At 36.8% G+C, this 19,999-nt stretch overlaps 1 protein-coding gene across 1 annotated transcript in view; it reads right to left on the reverse strand.

The window, feature by feature from the left end:
- The window catches only part of LOC123756241 (uncharacterized), a 579,026-nt gene that overhangs the window by 100,821 nt on the left and 458,206 nt on the right, over window positions 1-19,999 (reverse strand). The window contains exon 8 of the mRNA XM_069336707.1: window positions 824-1,008. Coding sequence (XP_069192808.1) covers window positions 824-1,008 — 185 coding nt within the window. The remainder of the gene's footprint in view (window positions 1-823; window positions 1,009-19,999) is intronic.

Below are 19,999 nucleotides of genomic sequence, written 5' to 3' on the forward strand. Positions count from 1 at the left end.
AAAAGATGATATCTTCTTTTACCCAAGATAACTCAACTATTCTCCTCTCATATCCACAAGTCATACATACAGCCGAAATGCTTCAGTTTGCGTCTTTTAACTTAACTGTTCATCCTCTACAACACTTCACTTAAATACTTCAGTACTAATGCTAATAAGAATTAGATCTGCAACATCAATAAAGCATTCATATTTCCAATGACCTCGAGGGTTAAAATAAATGTATCGGTCCCAAAGATGATATTTATTACAAAATTAAATGTGTTATATATTGCTGTTATAGGTAGATTGGAAAGTTAGAGATGAGAAGTAGGAAATTAACATGATTGCATGAGAAGAAAATGCTAGGAAGGAGTTGAAATAAGGAATTTAATTTGGGTTCAGATATATAGTATAAATTGTTTAACATGACAGTGATTTATTCTCTCTCTCTCTCTCTCTCTCTCTCTCTCTCTCTCTCTCTCTCTCTCTCTCTCTCTCTCTCTCTCTCTCTCTCTCTCTCTCTCTCTCTCACTCTCTCTCTCTCTCTCACTTTCTCTCTCTCTCTCTCTCTCTCTCTCTCTCTCTCTCTCTCTCTCACTCTCTCTCTCTCTCTCTCTCTCTCTCTCTCTCTCTCTCTCTCTCTCTCTCTCTCTCTCTCTCTCTCTCTCTCTCTCTCTCTTTTTCTCTCTCCTCTTTCCTTCTCCTTAACACACCAACATATCCCTCACTGTGTAACATCCCCACCACAACCCGTAGTCATCCCCACCCACCCCATCCTAGGTACCCCACGACAAGGCCCTTCCCCACCAAGAAGCCTTGCCTGGTAACTAGCGTTGCTCACCATACTGAGAGTGAGGTTTTCGGTGATGTGGTTCTCAGGGATGTCTGTGTATTCCGCCGTGTTGTTGAAGACCCAGGCGAAGTTCACGTGCTTGGGATGGGCGTCCACCTCACAGGAGACGTGGACCATCTCCTCCCGAGCGATGCCGTACACCCACCGCTGCCCCGGACGACACACTGGGGAATCTGCACCGGAACGAGACAAAAATGACCGTGTGATTAGCAGCTGCGAATATGGTATGTTGGTTTTGTTTGAGAAATTGCTATTAATTGAAGGAAGTGCATGTCCGAAGGAGGGAAGGTTACATTTTTGGTATGTTGTTGTGATGTTTTGATTATTAATGTGTGTTTTGATGTACTTATCTAGTTGTACTCACCTAGTTGTGCTTGCGGGGGTTGAGCTCTGGGTCTTTGGTCCCGCCTTTCAACTGTCAATCAACAGGTGTACAGGTTCCTGAGCATATTGGGCTCTATCATATCTACACTGGAACTGTGTATGGAGTCAGCCTCCACCACATCACTTCCTAATGCATTCCATTTGTCAACCACTCTGACACTAAAAAAGTTCTTTCTAATATCTCTGTGGCTCATTTGGGCACTCAGTTTCCACCTGTGTCCCCTAGTGCGTGTTCCCCTTGTGTTAAACAGCCTGTCTTTATCAACCCTGTCGATTTCCTTGAGGATCTTGAATGTGGTGATCATGTCCCCCCTAACTTTTCTGTCCTCCAACGAAGTGAGGTTTAATTCCCGTAGTCTCTGTGTGTGTGTGTGTGTGTGAGCCACATGTGTGTGTGGCTCTAGTGTGATGGGTAATATGTTTGAAGAGGAGGTCTGTAAACTTATTTTTTAATTAAAGGCATTTGGAAAGAGACTAGGTTTAACATGACATACAACGAATGAAAATTTTCAAGACTCAAACACACACACACACACACACACACACACACACACACACACACACACACACACACACACACACACACACACACACACGCACACACACATAGAGCCCAATAGGCTCAGGAACCTGTACACCTGTTGATTGACGGTTGAGAGGCGGGACCAAAGAGCCAGAGCTCAACCCCCGCAAGCACAATTAGGTAACTACAATTAGGTGAGTACACACACAGTTCCTGCAAGTTACCTGGGAGTTACCTTCCTGGGAGTACCTCGGTGTTAGACAGCTGTTACGGGCTGCGAACCAATTCTTTCTAATGTGTCTGTAGTACCCAAATAAGCCACAGAGACGTTAGAAAGAATTTTTTTTCAGTGTCAAAATAGTTAACAAATGGGATGCATTAGGCAGTGATGTGGTGGAGGCTGACTCCATACACAGTTTTAAATGTAGATATGATAGAGCCCAGTAGGCTCAGGAATCTGTACACCAGTTGATTGACAGTTGAGAGGCGGTACCAAAGAGCCGGAGCTCAACCCCCGCAAGAACAAATTGGTTAGTACAACTAGGTGAGAACACACACACACACACACACACACACACACACACACACACACACACAGGGACGCGAACAAGGGGACACAGGTGGAAGCTGAGTACCCAAATGAGCCACAGAGACATTAGAAAGAACTTTTTCAGTGTCAGAGTAGTTAGTAAATGGAATGCACTAGGAAGTGATGTGGTGGAGGCTGACTCCATACACAGTTTCAAATGTAGATATGATAGAGCCCAGTAGGCTCAGGAATCTGTACACCAGTTGATTGACAGTTGAGAGGCGGGACCAAAGAGCCAGAGCTCAACCCCCGCAAACACAACTAGGTGAGTACACACACTCACACACACACACACACACACACACACACAGGCGATGGTGGCTTAGTGGACAGCACGGGTGTCCATTCAGGACCTGCCAGATACAGCAACTATCAACACAAGAGAATGTCTACTTGTCTGTCGAAGGTTGCAAGCTCTAAGCTTTAGGGCAGTCTCACACAACTTTGCATGATGACTAGTTTGTTTATGGGGAGTGCCACAGGCAGGTTGGAGTCATTTAGAATGATGAAGGGAGTGTGCTGTGAAAATTGCTACGGTGATGAGGCGCGATGAGAAAGGCATTTAAGGAGTGTGACTGGGAAGTGTGAATGTTAAAAGATATGATGACCAAGTTTATGGAGGCAGATAGGGAGAGTATGATTGGGGAAGGCCTGGGAGAGTGTGTGAGAGGAGAGATCTGGAAGAGGGTGTGGGAGGGGCTAGGACACGAGCTCGACTCGGACGCCGCCGGGTTCCCTATCTAGTGAATAATATATATATATATATATATATATATCACACATATTGTCCTGGGGACCATTCAGGCTTGTTCGCATATATATATATATATATATATATATATATATATATATATATATATATATATATATATATATATATATATATATATATATAAATATATATATATATATATAAATATATATATATATATATATAAATATATATATATATATATATATATAAATATATATATATATATAAATATATATATATATATATATATATATATATATATATATATATATATATATATATATATATATATATATATTTATGATCGATGTTCCCTTCGGGAATCTTAATTTTAAGATGAATAGGAAAACCAGGGATATACTGAACATCTTGTATCAGAATCTTTACTTTAAAAAACATAACGTTTCGAATACTTCTCGTATTCATCATCAGATCTAAAAGAAAAAACAGAAATCACAATCAAATAGCTGGTAAACAAAGAACTCATACTGAATATAATTGCCTATCAAAGAAAGGAAAATGCTTAAAAAACAAAACACTTAAGCGCACTTAAAGTGATCAATACAAATAAAACTTATTAACTGTCACATATATTAAAAACTAATTTAAAATCCATTAAACTACAAGATGAAATTTATAACTACTAAAACAAACCATTCCATTAAACTTACGTGAAGTGATCAGAAGTGAAACTTGATACCTAACACATAGATACAAAACACTATAACAAATATTTATATAATGACTACAAATCTACAAAAAATGTATGTAAAATTCAAACAGAATAAACGACAATTATAAAGTACTAACCAAAATCTTATAAAAACCTCAAATATTAAATAAAATTAAATACCAAAAAATGTATTATATATCCTAAATAAAAGAGTATATTAATGTACAATGTTAAGGCTTGAAATAAGTAAGAAAGGGCAAAGACATGGTAAACTAAACAAAATTAAACTACCAAAATAAACTAAAAATCAAATTACAGGGCCTACTGTGCACTATACAATGTACAATTGAACAGCTGAAAGGTTGCTATTTAACAGAGGCCGCAGCTCCTTTATATATAAGGATTCCATTACTCTCAAATCTGACTGGCCATTCATACAAGTGTCCAGAATTTTAAAATCAGATTCCAGCAGAGAATGATCAAACTCATAACAATGGTTTCTAATCTCCGAAAATGCTGGTTTAGACAATGGTAATCCAGTCCTAAAAGATAATCCCCGGTGCTCAAGTATCCTAATCTTAAAGTTCCGAATGGAACTCCCGACATATCCAGCATTACAGCTGGAACAATTATACATATATACGACATTTGAGCAATGGGGTCTCCTTTAGGTCCTGCACTGGCTAATGCTTTTTTGAGTTTTCACGAAATAGATTGGCTTGATAATTGTCCTTCGGCCTTTAAACCAGTTTTGTACAGGAGATATGTAGATGACACTTTTTTTTGTTTAGGGACCAGTGTCATATTGAGAAATTTAGAGAGTATCTTAATGCACAACATAGTAATATACGGTTTACTGCAGAGTGTGAAGTTGATAATTCATTGTCGTTTCTTGATGTAAAAGTGAATAACCTTAATGGGTTCAACACTAATGTTTTTAGGAAACCAACCTTTACTGGTTTAGGTTTAAATTTTAATTCCTTTGTTCCTGATATTTTTAAGAAAAATGCTATTAACACTCTACTGAATAGGGCCTTTGTTTTATGTTCTAATTGGAATAACTTTGATCAGGAAATTAATTTTCTTGTGAAATTTTTAACAAATAATGGTTATCCTGTGCATATGGTTTATACTTTTATAAGGAATTTCTTAAATAAGAAGTTTCACCCATCGTGTAGGATTACTACAGTGGAAAGGGATCTTAAATATATTAAATTACCATTTTATGGCAGTATTAGCTTTTCTGTAAGGAGTCGTTTGAGGAGACTGTTGCAGCAGTGTTATCCTCAAGTAGACTTTTGATTTATTTTTGTCAACACAAATACCATAGGCTCTTATTTTAAATTTAAAGATAAAGTGCCTACCCCCTTGTGCTCAAATGTCGTATATATGTATAATTGTTCCAGCTGTAATGCTGGATATGTCGGGAGTTCCATTCGGAACTTTAAGATTAGGATACTTGAGCACCGGGGATTATCTTTTAGGACTGGATTACCATTGTCTAAACCAGCATTTTCGGAGATTAGAAACCATTGTTATGACTTTGATCATTCTCTGCTGGAATCCGATTTTAAAATTCTGGACACTTGTATGAATGGTCAGTCAGATTTGAGAGTAATGGAATCCTTATATATAAAGGAGCTGCGGCCTCTGTTAAATAGCAACCTTTCAGCTGTTCAATTGTACACTGTATAGTGCACAGTAGGCCCTGTAATTTGATTTTTAGTTTATTTTGGTAGTTTAATTTTGTTTAGTTTACCATATCTTTGCCCTTTCTTACTTATTTCAAGTCTTAACATTGTACATTAATATAATCTTTTATTTAGGATATATAATACATTTTTTGGTATTTAATTTTATCTATTATTTGAGTTTTTTATAAGATTTTGGTTAGGACTTTATAATTGTCGTTTATTCTGTTTGAATTTTACATACATTTTTTGTAGATTTGTAGTCATTATATAAATATTTGTTATAGTGTTTAATATCTATGTGTTAGGTATCAAGTTTCACTTCTGATCACTTCACGTAAGTTTAATGGAATGGGTTGTTTTAGTAGTTATAAATTTCATCTTGTAGTTTAATGGATTTTAAATTAGTTTTTAATATATGTGACAGTTAATAAGTTTTATTGTATTGATCACTTTAAGTGCGCTTAAGTGTTTTGTTTTTTAAGCATTTTCCTTTCTTTGATAGGCAATTATATTCAGTATGAGTTCTTTGTTTACCAGCTATTTGATTATGATTTCTGTTTTTTGTTTTAGATCTGATGATGAATACGAGAAGTATTCGAAACGTTATGTTTTTTAAAGTAAAGATTCTGATACAAGATGTTCAGTATATCCCTGGTTTTCCTATTCATCTTATATATATATATATATATATATATATATATATATATATATATATATATATATATATATATATATATATATATATATATATATGTATATATATATATATGTCGTACCTAGTAGCCAGAACGCACTTCTCGGCCTACTATGCAAGGCCCTATTTGCCTATTTAGCCAAGTTTTCCCGAATTAATATATTTTCTCTAATTTTTTTCTTATGAAATGATAAAGCTACCCATTTCATTATGTATGAGGTCAATTTTATTTTATTGGAGTTAAAATTAACGTAGATATATGAACGAACCTAACCAACCCTACCTAACCTAATTTATCTTTATAGGTTAGGTTAGGTTAGGTAGCAGAAAAAGCTAGGTTAGGTAAGGTTAGGTAGGTTAGGTACTCGAAAAACAATTAATTCATGAAAACTTGGCTTATTAGGCAAATCGGGCCTTGAATAGTAGGCTGAGAAGTGCGTTCTGGCTACTAGGTACGACATATATATATATACATATATATATATATATATATATATATATATATATATATATATATATATATATATATATATATATATATATGTGTGTGTGTATATCACGAAAAATAAACACGTGATTAAGAATGTGACAATGTCAGACCACGGAGGAAAAATGAAACAGGAAATTTCCTTAAGTACTTTCGTATATTAAATACATCTTCAGAAGGTCCTTCTGAAGATGTATTTAATATACGAAAGTACTTAAGGAAATTTCCTGTTTCATTTTTCCTCCGTGGTCTGACATTGTCATATATATATATATATATATATATATATATATATATATATATATATATATATATATATATATATGTATACATATATATATATAATATTAGTATATTTTGGTAGCAGTCTTTCCTGTAGACATATATTATTAAATATGACCTATACCCCCAATTAGACTATTTTACAGGAACTTCTTTTCCACAGCCCATAAAACGGAGGAAAGGGTCCTGAAAGATATTGTCAGTAGAAACGTTATCCCTACAGACAAAAATCAGAGGATACAACTGACGATTTACTATAAAACCAGAAAAACGGCCAGCCTACTCATGAGAAACTCTCCAGACACAAAGCAGAACGCTTTAAAAGAGACCAACGTCGTCTATGCCTTCAAATGCCCTCTTGGGGACTGTAAGCCTCAAAAAACCCAGTACATAGGCAAGACAACAACATCTCTTTCCAGGCGTTTAACGATGCATAAGCAACAGGGCTCCATTAAGGAACATATAATCTCTTCCCACAAACCATCACCAGAGAAATCCTAGCAAAAAACACAGAAATCATCGATAGATACAGCGATAGCAGACGGCTGGACGTCTACGAGGCACTACACATCAAGAAGTCAACACCAGCAATCAACAGCCAATTAATGCACAACTATATTCTACCCACTTCAAGACTCCGCTCCAATATAGAAGCATCAAGAAATATGGACCCATAGGCTTTCTACAATTACTACCATTCAATACCCATTGTTTCGTGTTCTGTCTTGTGTTTGAATTTAATACCCATTCAATACCCATTGTTTCGTGTTTTGTCTTGTGTTGGAATTTAATACCCATTGAATACCAATTGTTGAAAGTTCGTTTTTCAACTCATCCCTCTCACCCAAATGTAGATATAAACCTCGAAGATGTGTAAGCTCTATTCAGTTTCAGTTGTGTGTTTGTAAACTAAAGTCTTTGAAAATGTAATAAGTTTTACGAAACGCGCTCAAGTGTCGCGTCAGACTAGAAATAAAAATGAATTTTGGAGAATTGATCTTTGAATTACCATCAACAGTGAAAAGAAATGTAAGAAAGATAGAGAAAATTCGTGTTAGAATTATTAATCTTACTTTTTCGGTCATATTTAATAATATATATATATATATATATATATATATATATATATATATATATATATATTTATATATATATATATATATATATATATATATATATATATATATATATATATAATGTCGTACCTAGTAGCCAGAACGCACTTTTCAGCCTTCTATGCAAGGCCCAATTTGCCTAATAAGCCAAGTTTTCATGAATTAATTGTTTTTCGACTACCTAACCTACCTAACCTAACCTAACCTAACTTTTTCGGCTACCTAACCTAACCTAACCTATAAAGATAGGTTAGGTTAGGTTAGGTAGGGTTGGTTAGGTTCGGTCATATATCTACGTTAATTTTAACTCCAATAAAAAAAATTCTCCTCATACATAATGAAATGGGTAGCTTTATCATTTCATAAGAAAAAAATTTGAGAAAATATATTAATTCAGGAAAACTTGGCTTATTAGGCAAATCGGGCCTTGCATTATAGGCCGATAAGTGCATTCTGGCTACTAGGTACGACATATATATATATATATATATATATATATATATATATATATATATATATATGTCGTACCTAGTAGCCAGAACGCACTTCTCAGCCTACTATGCAAGGCCCGATTTGCCTAATAAGCCAAGTTTTCATGAAAAAATGCTTTTTCGACTACCTAACCTACCTAACCTAACCTAACCTAACTTTTCCGGCTACCTAACCTAACCTAACCTATAAAGATAGGTTAGGTTAGGTTAGGTAGGGTTGGTTAGGTTCGGTCATATATCTACGTTAATTTTAACTCCAATAAAAAAAAATTGACCTCATACATAATGAAATGGGTAGCTTTATCATTTCAAAAGAAAAAAAATAGAAAAAATATATTAATTCAGGAAAACTTGGCTTATTAGGCAAATCGGGCCTTGAATAGTAGGCCAAAAAGTGAGTTCTGGCTACTAGGTACGACATATATATATATATATATATGTATATATATATGTATGTATATATATATATATATATATATATATATAGATATATATATATATATATATATATATATATATATATATATATATATATATATATATATATATATATATATATATATATATATATATGACAGAAAACTCACACCCCAGAAGTGACTCGAACCCATACTCCCAGGAGCAACGCAACTGGTATCTACAGGACGCCTTTGCATTTGTGTTCATCACGTGTGCCCCAAAGAATGAGGTGATTTGATAAAATGCTATGCCCAAGATTATCATCCGAGTACCGGCGGGGAAGTGATTCAAATAGCTTCGGCTATCACTTGCTTAGGTCCGGTCGTGATGGTCAAGCGGATTAAGGCGTCCTGTAGATACCAGTTGCGTTGCTCCTGGGAGTATGGGTTCGAGTCACTTCTGGGGTGTGAGTTTTCAGTCGCATATAGTCCTGGGGACCATTCAGGCTTGTTTGCACATATATATATATATATATATATATATATATATATATATATATATATATATATATATATATATATATATATATATATATATATATGTCGTACCTAGTAGCCAGAACTCACTTCTGAGCCTACTATGCAAGGCCCGATTGGCCTAATAAGCCAAGTTTTCATGAATTAATTGCTTTTCGACTACCTAACCTACCTAACCTAACCTAACCTAACTTTTTCGGCTACCTAACCTAACCTAACCTATAAAGATAGGTTAGGTTAGGTTAGGTAGGGTTGGTTAGGTTCGGTCATATATCTACGTGAATTTTAACTCCAATAAAAAAAAATTGACCTCATACATAATGAAATGGGTTGCTTTATCATTTCATAAGAAAAAAATTAGAGAAAATATATTAATTCGTGAAAACTTGGCTTATTAGGCAAATCGGACCTTGCATTGTAGGCTGAAAAGTGAGTTCTGGCTACTAGGTACGACATATATATATATATATATATATATATATATATATATATATATATATATATATATATATATATATATATATATATAATAGTTTCGACTGTCTCCTCTACTGAAACTTATTCACAAAAGAACAACTTTCTGAATAAGTTAAAAGTCTTTCCATTAATTCTGTTTTTTTTCCAAAAATTTGCTCCAGATTTGAAAATTGCACGAATCCTTCCAACGGGGCGAGAAGGAATTTTTTTTCTTCCGTAATACGGTTTGTTTTTATAGTGAATATTTCCGCATATTTTTTCTCCTACAACACAGTATTATTTCTTAATAGTTTTTTATTTGTGCTGAAAAGTAGAGCAAATTTGTAACATATTGATATTTACAATGAATAATCAATATTCCTGGATGTTCTCCAGATTCTCATATACCAGGTGTTTTCCGGTTGGATCGGCGCACTTAGGAGCTGCAACAGGAAAATTATCAGACCTTTGATGACAGGTAAGGTCGATGAACCTGTAAACCCTCTCTTTGACAGTGCTTTGGGCTTTCGTGTTCCAGAGCAAGACTTTTGGTGATCGGTTTAAAGATACTTCGACTCTCAAAACCTGTTGGTCTTGAATGCTTTCCGGGTTCACGTAGATTGTAGAACGTCCAGAGGCTGCTGGACTTTCCTCTGTTGTGCTCGTGCACCCTGTACCGTGGTTTCAGCTGTTCTCTTGGTAATAGGGATAAACCAACTGGACTGTCTCCTTTCTTTTTGGGGAACTGCCTTGGGTCATAGGGCTACAAAGACCATCCAGTTCAACTGGTGCTAGAAACAGAGGACCATTTTGATTATTTCAATGATTTTCATTGACATATCACGCCATTTTAATATCAGTGAAATGAGCAGATGATTACAAAGTATCTTGCTGCACGAGGATGAGGTGAAGAAGCACCTCACTTATTGGTCCAGTGTATAATGTCACTCTGGTGTTTGCATGAGAAAAAGTTACAGCCCCGCTCCTGTGCCAGGTAAGCCCACAACGGGCTCACCATAGCCCGTGCTACTTAGAACGTTTTGTTCCAAGTAGCGAATCTTAAACAACAATAACAACAAGTTCGAATAATGGCTGGTACAGTATGGTGTTTTCCGTCGTGTTCTGGATGCTGGCGGAGTTTAATATGGTGCTGGTTGGCCATTGATTCGTGGCTTGATTTGCTTCATGAATTAGTTCCTTGATGTATAGCTGGCAGTCATCTTGCTCTTATAGCATATTATCAGTTCAATCTTTTGGTTGGTGTCAGTAGGAGCCACATTTCTTCCAATAAAGTTTTTCAGGACCCTCTCTTCCGTTTTATGAGCCGTGGAGGAGTTCCTGTAGAATATTTTAGTAGTAAGAACCAATAATGTACTGTTGACTGTTATATCTGAAGTCGCATGGCGGCTCACCTTCCCTTTGATGAGCTCCTCGACATATTCGCTTCAGTAGTCATTGCTGACCAGGACCTGCCTTACTCTACTGAGTTCCTCGTCAACCTGCTTCCAACTAAAGCTGTGTGTGACAACGAGGTTAACGTTGGTATTGACAACGCTCCACTTGTGTGAAGTCCACTTTGGTTGGACTAAAGAGCCAAAGCTCAACCCCCCGCAAGCACAACTAGATGAGGACTTGTATCTATCAGGACACTCACTCTTAGAATTAATGCACATTCCCATGTTGGTTCCTTTAGAGTAGACTGCAGTGTCCACCATTCCTTTCCGAGACAATTACATGTAGGATTGGTAGTCTATCTCAACTTCCAATATCATAAGTGTACTTTAGGATTAAACTTTATTCGAATTCATCCACAACTGAGAATTCTGGGTTCGAATCCCGGGCGGGACCGAAATGGTTAGGAGCGTTTCCTATCACCAAATACCCCTGCCCACCTAACAGTAAATAGGTACCCAGGAGTTAGTCAGCTTGTTATAAGGTTTCATTCTTGGGAGGATCAGTAATTCGACCCTTGAGGGGTAGAAATAAAGACTAACATGTACTGTATGTGTAAACTGTCTGCCTGTCCCCCAACACAATGAAGTGTTATGAATTAATGTGCAGGAAGCACATATCAGGCACCTGCAGGAATATGTCATCTACATATCTGCAGTATACTCTGGCCTCCAGACCCATGTCAACATGGACGGTTCGATGGTACCCTTGTATAAATTAGCAAATAGGACACCAAATGGGGGGACGCCATAGCAGCGCTTTCTACTTGCTTATACATGCTAAGCCCATCAGAACTGAGGAAGGGTGCGCCCATCAGATCTCAGGAAGGGTGCCACTTTGGGTATAAGCTTCGGGTAGCTTGCAAAGTGTACCGCCTGCGGTGTCAAGGGAAGCGTACAAGCTGGATCCAAATTACCCTTGTTCAATATATATCAAGTTACGGGCTCACCATAACCCGTGCTACTTGCAACTTTGTTCCAGGTAGCGAATCTTTAACAACAACTCTGTTCATCATTATTCCAACAGCCTCCCCCACGGGCGGCCATGTTAGTGAACCACGGCACCACGTCGAGAGACGTTCTCACTCCCTATGTCTATGACCTATTGTTGACAATAAGTCAACAAACTCCTTTGGAGACTTAAGGTTGAAGGATTGAAATTAAATATAATATAATGAGACCATATATAATATAATGAAAAGCTCTGTCATTGAACACATATATTTTCTGAAATTATATATATATCTTGTTATTATTATTATGGAATGATGGAGCTTTATGTTATATTATATATGGTCTTCATTTTTTTGTAATTTTTTTTATCAAATGTAATCTAAATAAACTAACGAATTCTAACCTAACCTAACCTAGTCTAACCTAACCTAGTCTAACCTAACCTAACCTAACCTATCTTAGCCTAACCTAACCTAACCTAACCTAACCTAACCTAACATAACTAAGTCAGTAACTTATGTTCTTAATAAAATAATATTAATTAATTGAAATACCCTAATTTGTGAAAAATCCTTGAAAATAGCGAAAATCAATATGCCTGTTAGGAAAATCGGGCTTTGCGTACTAGCCCAAGTAGTGCGGTTCTGGCTATTAGACGCGACATATGTATTTATCACACTCAATAAATCACAATTGCCATATATATCAAAGACAATCATTTTGAGGCACTGGAGTGACTCGAACCCGCCTTCTGGTGAATACCAGACACCTGTCCCAACCGACTCAGCCACGATGGTACAAAAGCCGACCATTCCGGAATTCTATTTATATCGGGCTGGCTCCAGTTTTGGACAGAGAAACAGACAGTGAGACAGGCATTCTAGTAAGTAGGCATACATCAGTCTCAGGAGACTATGGAGTTGCGCTCTGGTTGTCGGTCTAGAGTGGCCTCTCCAGGGCGCTAAGCCAAGGGTAGGTTGAAACGGGGGAGAAGCTGTTACCCATGCAGCAGGGCCCTTCTCTCATCCGCCCTGAAAGTCTCCAATGGAACGGCATTCTATCATACAGGTATTGATATACTTGAGGAGCACCCGGGAGTGCCCGGGACAGTCAGCATCCGTCTACCCCCATTACATCCCGATCCTCACATTCCCCCTCTGCCTTGTCTTCCCTCCCTCCTCACCTTCTTTACCCCTATGATCCCCTTTCCCACACATTCCTTTCTTCCTTTCGTTTCCCCCTCCCTTTCCCCTCCACTTCCCTCCCATCTTCCTCTTTCTCCTCCCCTTCCACCTCACCCCTGTACCCCTGTACTCCCACCCCCCTATCATCTTTACCTATCTACTTCCCCATCTGGCCAAGTTTTGTAATAAAAGGTATTTATATGGTCAGCACAGTAACCGGACCAGACAATGTGATGTAGTCATTGCGCGAATTTGCCTTGGCTATAGACACATCTGGCAGGTTAGTGAGGCTGAGCCACGACCAGAATATTCAGATTGTAAACTCTGTGATAAACCTTTAATGCATTCACTAGAACACTATATTGTTGAATGTGAAACCGTAAAGGACTTTAGACCTCCTGGCCTCTTGTACCACCAACTGTGTAACTATTTTATTGACTCAGGTGTTCTGGACGACATCCTAACAATTTATCCAAAATTTGCTTGTTCATTTTAAAGAATGAAGAACAATTTTTATTTATATTACTTCTAAGCTGCATCACTTATGAACCCATCCCTGTCCTTGTGTGGCAATGCACAATAGAAAGTTGTTTTCACATATCCATACATTAAAACATTTATTGTAACCATGATATATATGTGCTTCAGACTACAGTTTAGACCTATTGTCTTATGTATGGCCCTCTGTCCTGCGTGACAGTGAATACCAGCATTATCCTCACTTTAATAACGCTTTATCAAAATCCTCAGATTAGGCAAAATTGTAATTAATTTTGTCAATAAAGATGTTAATAATAATAAATCTGGCTTTCTCTCTCGAACAGATAGGCCAGTATGGCCTCGATTCATGCTGGTCGACGTTCAATCCCCGACCATCCAAGTGGTTGGGCACCATTCCTTCCACCCGTCGAATCCCAAATAATTATCCTGGCCCCATCCCAGTGCTATATAGTCGTAATGGCTTGGCGCTTTCTCCTGATAATTTCTTCCATCCCTGCATCACCTACTACCCCTCCCTTCCTCTCTCCTATCCCCCCCCCTCTCTTACCCTCCCAGCCACTCCTCTCCCTCCCAGATCATGCCATCCCACAAACACATGTTGTCACCACAGGTTTCTATTTACAATTATTCTCTGATGCAACATTATAAACAAAAGATATAAATCGAAGTGACAATGTTGAGTGCAAGTTGGAATATTTTGAACAGCTGAGGATATTTTGAACAACTCTGTGGATAACTAAACCCGTATTGAAGATTTCATTGGAGTCTCAGGAATTCGGAATAGGAGCCAATTCTTCTTAAAGAGGTCGGGTGGATTCTAAACACCTTATGACACTCCATACAATGACAACTCACCATGCAACGTCCGGTAGGTTAGCTCTAAGAATCTGCCCTTCACCCTTTTGACAGACGGAGATATAAGGCTGTTCTATCCTTGAAGAAATAGAGGGAAGCAATTATCCAGAACAACTAGCAGTTGTAGAATGACCGAAAGCAATAGGTCAAAAAGCTTTCTCAAGCCAGTATGGTATGAAATGCTCCACCATGTACGAAACATTAACCACGACGTGTGTGCGACTGTGTGTGTGTGTGTGTGTGTGTGTGTGTGTGTGTGTGTGTGTGTGTGTGTGTGTGTGTGTGTGTGTGTGTGTGTGTGTGTGTGTGTGTGTGTGTGTGTGTGTGTGTTTGTGTGTGTGTGTGTGTGTGTGTGTGTGTGTGTGTGTGTGTGTGTGTGTGTGTGTGTATGTGTGTGTGTGTGTGTGTGTGTGTGTGTGTGTGTGTGTGTGTGTGTGTGTGTGTGTGTGTGTGTGTGTGTATGTGTGTGTGTGTGTGTGTGTGTGTGTGTGTGTGTTTGTGTGTGTGTGTGTGTGTGTGTGTGTGTGTGTGTGTGTGTGTGGCAGCCAGAGCATTGGCCTGGAGAGGAATGCCGAGCATTTAATATTGCTGGCCGGAAGCATGACCAGGCGGAAAGTTTGAAGAATTCTCGAGTGCAAAGTTATTGTTGAAGAAATGTGCGACTCGCAGCTGGAGAGATTTCTCGAATTTTTGGCATCTTTCTATATTTCCGTTTTTGGGTACTTATTTTGGTATTAGTTCTCCATGTAATGTGTCATTTCATTTCCCATGCTAACTCAGGCTGGATAGGCCATTGATTATGTGGATATATTAGTCAAAACATACACAGAGGTGAGATGTAAAGGAGATATTCCAGCGTTATTGGTAAAGTATATTTTCAATATTTTTTTTTAAATAGATTCATAAAATAGTGTCAAAGAGTGACCGATGGAATATGACTTCCTTTTGACCTACTCTGACCTACAGAGCACAGCATCGTTTCAAGAATCTTGGCCTGAAAGCACATGAATTCTCTTACTAACATGGATCGTGAGGTCACTGTTCAATTTTAACAGTTGAGTTGACTATTGAATTGTGTACACTTCAAAACTGTCACACACACACACACACACACACACACACACACACACACACACACACACACACACACACACACACACACACACACACACACACACACACACATCTGTATGTGCTGGACCCGCTTGGAGTGAAATAAAATATGATATTGACATCCGCCTTTTTTTGATGATTCAGAGGATATTTAGGATGTATTTGATCAAGGCGGCGAGGTGGCAGGGCCATTAAATTATATCTTCGTTCCCATACACTTCTCCTTTTTGAGAAACAATGAGGAGAAGGTCTCCTCTGAAAAGGCAGCGTCTAAAATAACCAACTCCTGGCACAGCATCACATAAAACCTTTACCTATCACATGTGAGAATTGAGTGCAATTCTACACTCACTTTCAAGATGTTTCTCCTGGTTCGGATCACTTCCTTTTTCTATAGTGTATAGTGTAGTGTCCTGAGTTAACCAAAGATCTGGACGGATTCCATCTGTGGATTCTGATTGTAACAATGTGGTTCTCTTCCCTACACATTTACACATGTGTAGGGAATCACATTTTACACTTCCCTACACGTTTATTGATTCACTTCCTGGTTCATTTACTGGTTCACTTCCTTACACATTTACTGGTTCACATCCAGGTAAGGAAGTGAACTTCACTTACTGGTTCATTTACTGGTTCACTTCCTTTACACATTTACGAAAGCAACCTTTCTGCCAATATCACTTCTGTAATGGCATACGAAACACCTGTTTCCGTCTGCTACATTTGTTAATCGGTTTCATAAAAATCAACATAAAATGTAAATAAAAATCACTTAGCATCAAAAGACTTTGTAACAATCTTGAATCTTGACCAAGTTTCTGCATTAGAATACACTCGTGGCAAACTTAAATTGTTCATTGGTATCGTTCATTCCACAGCCAGTTCTCCTAAGGTTCCCCAACGTCAAGAAACTATCGTATTAAAGTGCCCCTTTCCTAACCTACGAGAGAAATCACAACAGAAAACGGGACAGTGTGACAATTTCGCGAGCTGCTACCATTTTCTAGTACGACGATTTTTGGCCTTAGGTAGAGTATACGTCAAGATGCGACGTTCTATTAGGAGGAAAGATTGAAAATTCCATTCATACTCGAGATGAAAGTGAAGTCACTGAATGAATGATCTAAGGGTTGGTGTATAATATGATGCAATGATTTGTACATTTACAATTTAATGTCACTGTACCACTGCTCTTTGAAGAGCAGAATGTGTGAAGGAACTCTGGTTAGGAGGAGAATACACATTGTTCAAGAGAACAGGTGGCACTCGGTGGATTAATGTGTGAGTAGTACTGATGAACAGGTTGATGCTTTAGGTGTGTTTATGATGACATATAACTATAAATATATATATATATATATATATATATATATATATATATATATATATATATATATATATATATATATATATATATATATATATTAGTATATTTTGGTAGCAGTCTTTCCTGTAGACATATATTATTAAATATGGCCGAAAAAGTAAGATAAAAAGTAAAAGTAAAAAGAAAGCCTATTGGTCCATATTTCTCGATGCTTCTATATTGGAGCGGAGTCTTGAGGTGGGTAGAATATAGTTGTGCAATCATTGGCTGTTGATTGCTGGTGTTGACTTCTTGATGTGTAGTGCCTCGCAAACGTCAAGCCGCCTGCTATCACTGTATCTATCGATGAAACAACACAGAAATCATCGATAGATACAGCGATAGCAGGCGGCTTGACGTTTGCGAGGCACTACACATCAAGAAGTCAACACCAGCAATCAACAGCCAATTATTGCACAACTATATTCTACCCACCTCAAGACTCCGCTCCAATATAGAAGCATCAAGAAATATGGACCAATAGGCTTTCTACAAACACTTCTATTCAATACCCATTGTTTGTGTTCTGTCTTGTGTTGATACTTTTAATACCCTATTAATATCCCCTCTTGTTCTGTCTTGTGTTAATGCCACATCACCCCTCCCACCTCACTCAAATGTAGATATAAAATCGGAGATACGTAAGTTCTAATCAGTTGTGTATTTGTGAAGTCTTTGAAAATGTAATAAGTTTTACGAAACGCGCCCGTGTCGCGTCAGACTAGAAATAAAAATGAATTTTGGAGAAGTGATTTTTGATTTACCTCCAACAGTGAAGCGTAATGTACGAAAGATTGAGAAAATTCGTGTTAGAATTATTAATCTTACTTTTTCGGTCATATTTAATAATATATATATATATATATATATATATATATATATATATATATATATATATATATATATATATATATATATATATATATATATATATATATTGTACCTAGTAGCCAGAGCGTCGTACTCGGCCAACTAAGCAAGGCCCGATTTGCCTAATAAGCAAAGTTTTCCTGAATTTATATATTTTTTATAATTTTTCTCTTATCAATTGATAAATCTGTCCATTTCATTATGTATCAGTTAATTTGTTTACATTTGAGTTAAAACTAATGTAGATATATGACTGAACCTAACCAACCTTACCTAACCCAACCTAACATATCTAAACCTAACCTAAACTAACATAACTAAGTAAATAATTTATGCTAATATTATAATATATTAATAATAATTCAATTAAACTAATTGGAAACAATTTATTGAAAATAAAGAAAATCACTCGGCCTATTAGGCAAATCTGACCTTGTATAGTAGGCCAAGAAGTGTGATATATATATATATATATATATATATATATATATATATATATATATATATATATTTATATATATATATATATATGTCGTACCTAGTAGCCAGAACGCACTTCTCAGCCTACTATGCAAGGCCCGATTTGCCTAATAAGCCAAGTTTTCCTGAAATAATATATTTTCTCTAATTTTTTTCTTATGTAATGATAAAGCTACCCATTTCATTATGTATGAGGTCAATTATTTTTTATTGGAGTTAAAATTAACGTATATATATGACCGAATCTAACCAACCCTACCTAACCTAACCTAATCTATCTAAATACGTTAGGTTAGGTTAGGTAGCCGAAAAAGTTAGGTTAGGTTAGGTTAGGTAGGTTAGGTAGTCGAAAAACAATTAATTCATGACAACTTGGCTTATTAGGCAAATCGGGCCTTGCATAGTTGGCTGAAAAGTGCGTTCTGGCTACTAGGTACGACATATATATATATATATATATATATATATATATATATATATATATATATATATATATATATGTCGTACCTAGTAGCCAGAACTCACTTCTCAGCCTACTATGCAAGGCCTGATTTGCCTAATAAGCCTAGTTTTCATGAATTAATGTTTTTTCGACAACCTAACCTACCTAACCTAACCTAACCTAACGTTTTCGGCTACCTAACCTAACCTAACCTATAGAGATAGGTTAGGTTAGGTTAGGTAGGGTTGGTTAGGTTCGGTCATATATCTACGTTAATTTTAACTCCAATAAAAAAAAATTGACCTCATACATGATGAAATGGGTAGCTTTATCATTTCGTAAGAAAAAAATTAGAGAAAATATATTAATTCAGTAAAACTTGGCTTATTAGGCAAATCGGGCCTCGCATAGTAGGCTGAGAAGTGAGTTCTGGCTACTAGGTACGACATATATATATATATATATATATATATATGTCGTACCTAGTAGCCAGAACGCACTTCTCAGCCTACTATGCATGGCCCGATTTGCCTAATAAGCCAAGTTTTCTTGAAGTAATATATTTTCTCTAATTTTTTTCTTATGAAATGATAAAGCTACCCATTTCATTCTATATGAGGTCAATTTTTTTTATTGGAGTTAAAATTAACGTAGATATATGACCGAACCTAACCAACCCTACCTAACCTAACCTAACCTATCTTTATAGGTTAGGTTAAGTTAGGTAGCCGAAAAAGTTAGGTTAGGTAAGGTTAGGTAGGTTAGGTAGTCGAAAAACAAATAATTCATGAAAACTTGGCTTATTAGGCAAATCGGGCCTTGTATAGTAGGCTGAGAAGTGCGTTCTGGCTACTAGGTACGACATATA

The sequence above is a fragment of the Procambarus clarkii genome, chromosome 36 (assembly GCF_040958095.1).
Source record: "Procambarus clarkii isolate CNS0578487 chromosome 36, FALCON_Pclarkii_2.0, whole genome shotgun sequence".
Lineage (NCBI taxonomy): Eukaryota > Metazoa > Arthropoda > Malacostraca > Decapoda > Cambaridae > Procambarus > Procambarus clarkii.